The following is a 2,261-nucleotide window of genomic DNA, read 5'->3' on the forward strand; positions in this document are numbered from 1 at the left end:
AAGTTAATTTAATGAATATTCCTGGGTATTTAATAACTGTTTATCTACTAATGTGTTAGTGAGTTTGAAAATAATGCAGTTTACTTTTATAAATAAGAAACAAGCCTCATTATAGCAGACAATACTCCTATTTTATATTTATTCAATTACCTAACTTAAAATACTACATAAATTAAAATATAAATCAGTAATATTTTAGGTATGCTGATGGATGAAAGCAAAAAAGTTATTTTTTTATACTCAAATTAATTTATTCAAATGTTTTAATTTCCTAGCATGTAATTCATTGAAACACTTTCATTATAAAACTATAACATTACATCAATTATACAGGTTTTTCTAAATACCTAATTAAATTTAATTATAGCTTAGACATCTACCCACATTATATCTTTCGACTTAACAGAGACTGTTTATGCAAGTGAAACTTATCTTCTATAATACTAAAAAAATTAAAATTTATATCTAGGTTAGCAGTTCTAAGTTGGTTATAATATTGTAAACTTTTCCTTAAATCTTTTCAAAAATACTTAATTAGTGGACACTTTATTGTTTGAACCTTCTTTATACAACATATTCCCATATCTTTCAGAGTTAATTTTGATAAAAGATGGCTTATTCATATATATTTAAATGGATAATTTAAATATCGTAAATGCTGATTTAAAATAACAGTAATTAATTCTAATGTAAAAAATAAAATTAATAAACTTACCTGATAATTTTTTTTATGATTTAGATAGCAATCAATTATATATAATATATTAACAAAACTATCAACTAAATAGTGTTGATCTTAATACTAATAATCTTCAGGAAATAAATGTTTCTAACTTTAATGAATTTGATATTTCCTCATCATTAATTTGTAGTAATTATATTATACTACTTTCAACAAATATTATATATTTTTATGATATCATAATAAAATAAACTACATTATTAAACTTTTCAAGTGATACAAAAATTTTGTTTATTTTAAAACTTTAAGGTAAAAACTTTTAGAATTATTCAGCAGATTGGTGGAATATACCTTTTAATTATGAGGAAAGATACAATAATAATGATAGTTAAAAATAAGAAGAAAAACTGATATTAATAATTACCGAAAAGAATAATTTATAAATGGTCTAAATAGTTAATATTAATTCTCAATAAATTATTTATTCTTATTAAATAACATACTCTAAAACCACTAACATAGTATGTGATCCTTTTAGAAAGTTAATATATTTAGTGAATAACAAAAGTCTAACTCTGGTATTTTCCTATAATTTAACTTTAATAACTAGTATTTAAAATGCTTGCTTGAAATAAGCAATAATTTCATTTGATTCTAATTATGTGTATTCTATCTGCCCAAATGATATTATCATATACAATGGTCTAAGTTTTAAATAATAATTTCCAATAATTAATTCAGGTATAAAAGAAGTATAAAACTTTATAAATACTATGTAAAATAATTACTTCATAATAATGAGTAAAAATAGTATTTAGTTGATCTAGTTAGATTTTTAATTAAACTATCAACTCATATATTAACTTAATTAAAATAATTAATAGCTTTAGAATATGTAGTTTACATCGGAAGACAACCAATAAACATATTTGAAACTATTATTTAGTTCTTATGATAGCATTTAATTTGTTAATATAGCGTTATAATTTAATAGCACCTGCTTCATCAAAATTGAGTAGCAAAATAGAACCTTAGAAAAAATTTATACAGATATTTCACTTATTTAAAGTTTAACATCTTTATAAAGTTCGAGTTAGAAACTTAAACAAATAGAGATACAGTATTCAGAGGGATAATGTTTGCAAAATATTGAACTTAAAGAAATTAATAGCAATAATCTTGACTAGAATTTTTAGATTACATTAATAAGTAAATCTGATTCACAATTAACAAATATTTGTTGGTCAGATATAGGTATTTACTCTGAATTTATTTAAAACTTTTATTTGAAGAATATGAACTTAATAATTTAAACTAATTTAAGCTTAAATGAAAATTAATAAATGAAATACTTTTAAATGTTTAATGTTACATTAAATATTTAAAAATTTATTAAATTACAAAATTATGATAAAGTTCTTTTGTAAAATTTAGCAATCAACGATTAAAATTTAGGATAAAATTAAGTTATAATTCAAAATTGTCAATTAGTATTAATTGAATAAGTGGAAATAACAAACATATAAACATTGAATTCTCTTTTTATGTTAATTAATAACACCAATGTAATTTATAAATC

General features: G+C 20.3%; 2 protein-coding genes across 2 annotated transcripts in view; one reads left to right on the plus strand and one right to left on the minus strand. All coding sequences in view use genetic code 6, as the record gives it.

Moving 5' to 3' along the window:
• Nucleotides 1–254: 254 nt before the first annotated feature.
• On the minus strand, nt 255–623 carry TTHERM_001198169 (hypothetical protein; the record flags this gene model as incomplete). The annotated part of the gene is made up of 1 exon (XM_012795835.1): nt 255–623. The coding sequence occupies one exon, from the start codon at nt 621–623 to the stop codon at nt 255–257; it is 369 nt and encodes a 122-aa protein (XP_012651289.1).
• A 758-nt stretch (nt 624–1,381) lies between these two features.
• Nucleotides 1,382–2,261, plus strand: part of TTHERM_01198170 (transmembrane protein) — a gene marked incomplete at both ends in the record, with an annotated part of 2,648 nt that continues 1,768 nt past the window's right edge. The window contains 2 exons of the mRNA XM_001008895.4: nt 1,382–1,423; nt 1,567–2,261. The exon at nt 1,567–2,261 is cut by the window's right edge and continues 1,768 nt beyond it. Coding sequence (XP_001008895.4) covers nt 1,382–1,423; nt 1,567–2,261 — 737 coding nt within the window. The remainder of the gene's footprint in view (nt 1,424–1,566) is intronic.

The sequence above is a fragment of the Tetrahymena thermophila genome (genome assembly GCF_000189635.1).
Source record: "Tetrahymena thermophila SB210 genomic scaffold scf_8254797, whole genome shotgun sequence".
NCBI classification, from domain to species: Eukaryota; Ciliophora; class Oligohymenophorea; order Hymenostomatida; family Tetrahymenidae; genus Tetrahymena; species Tetrahymena thermophila.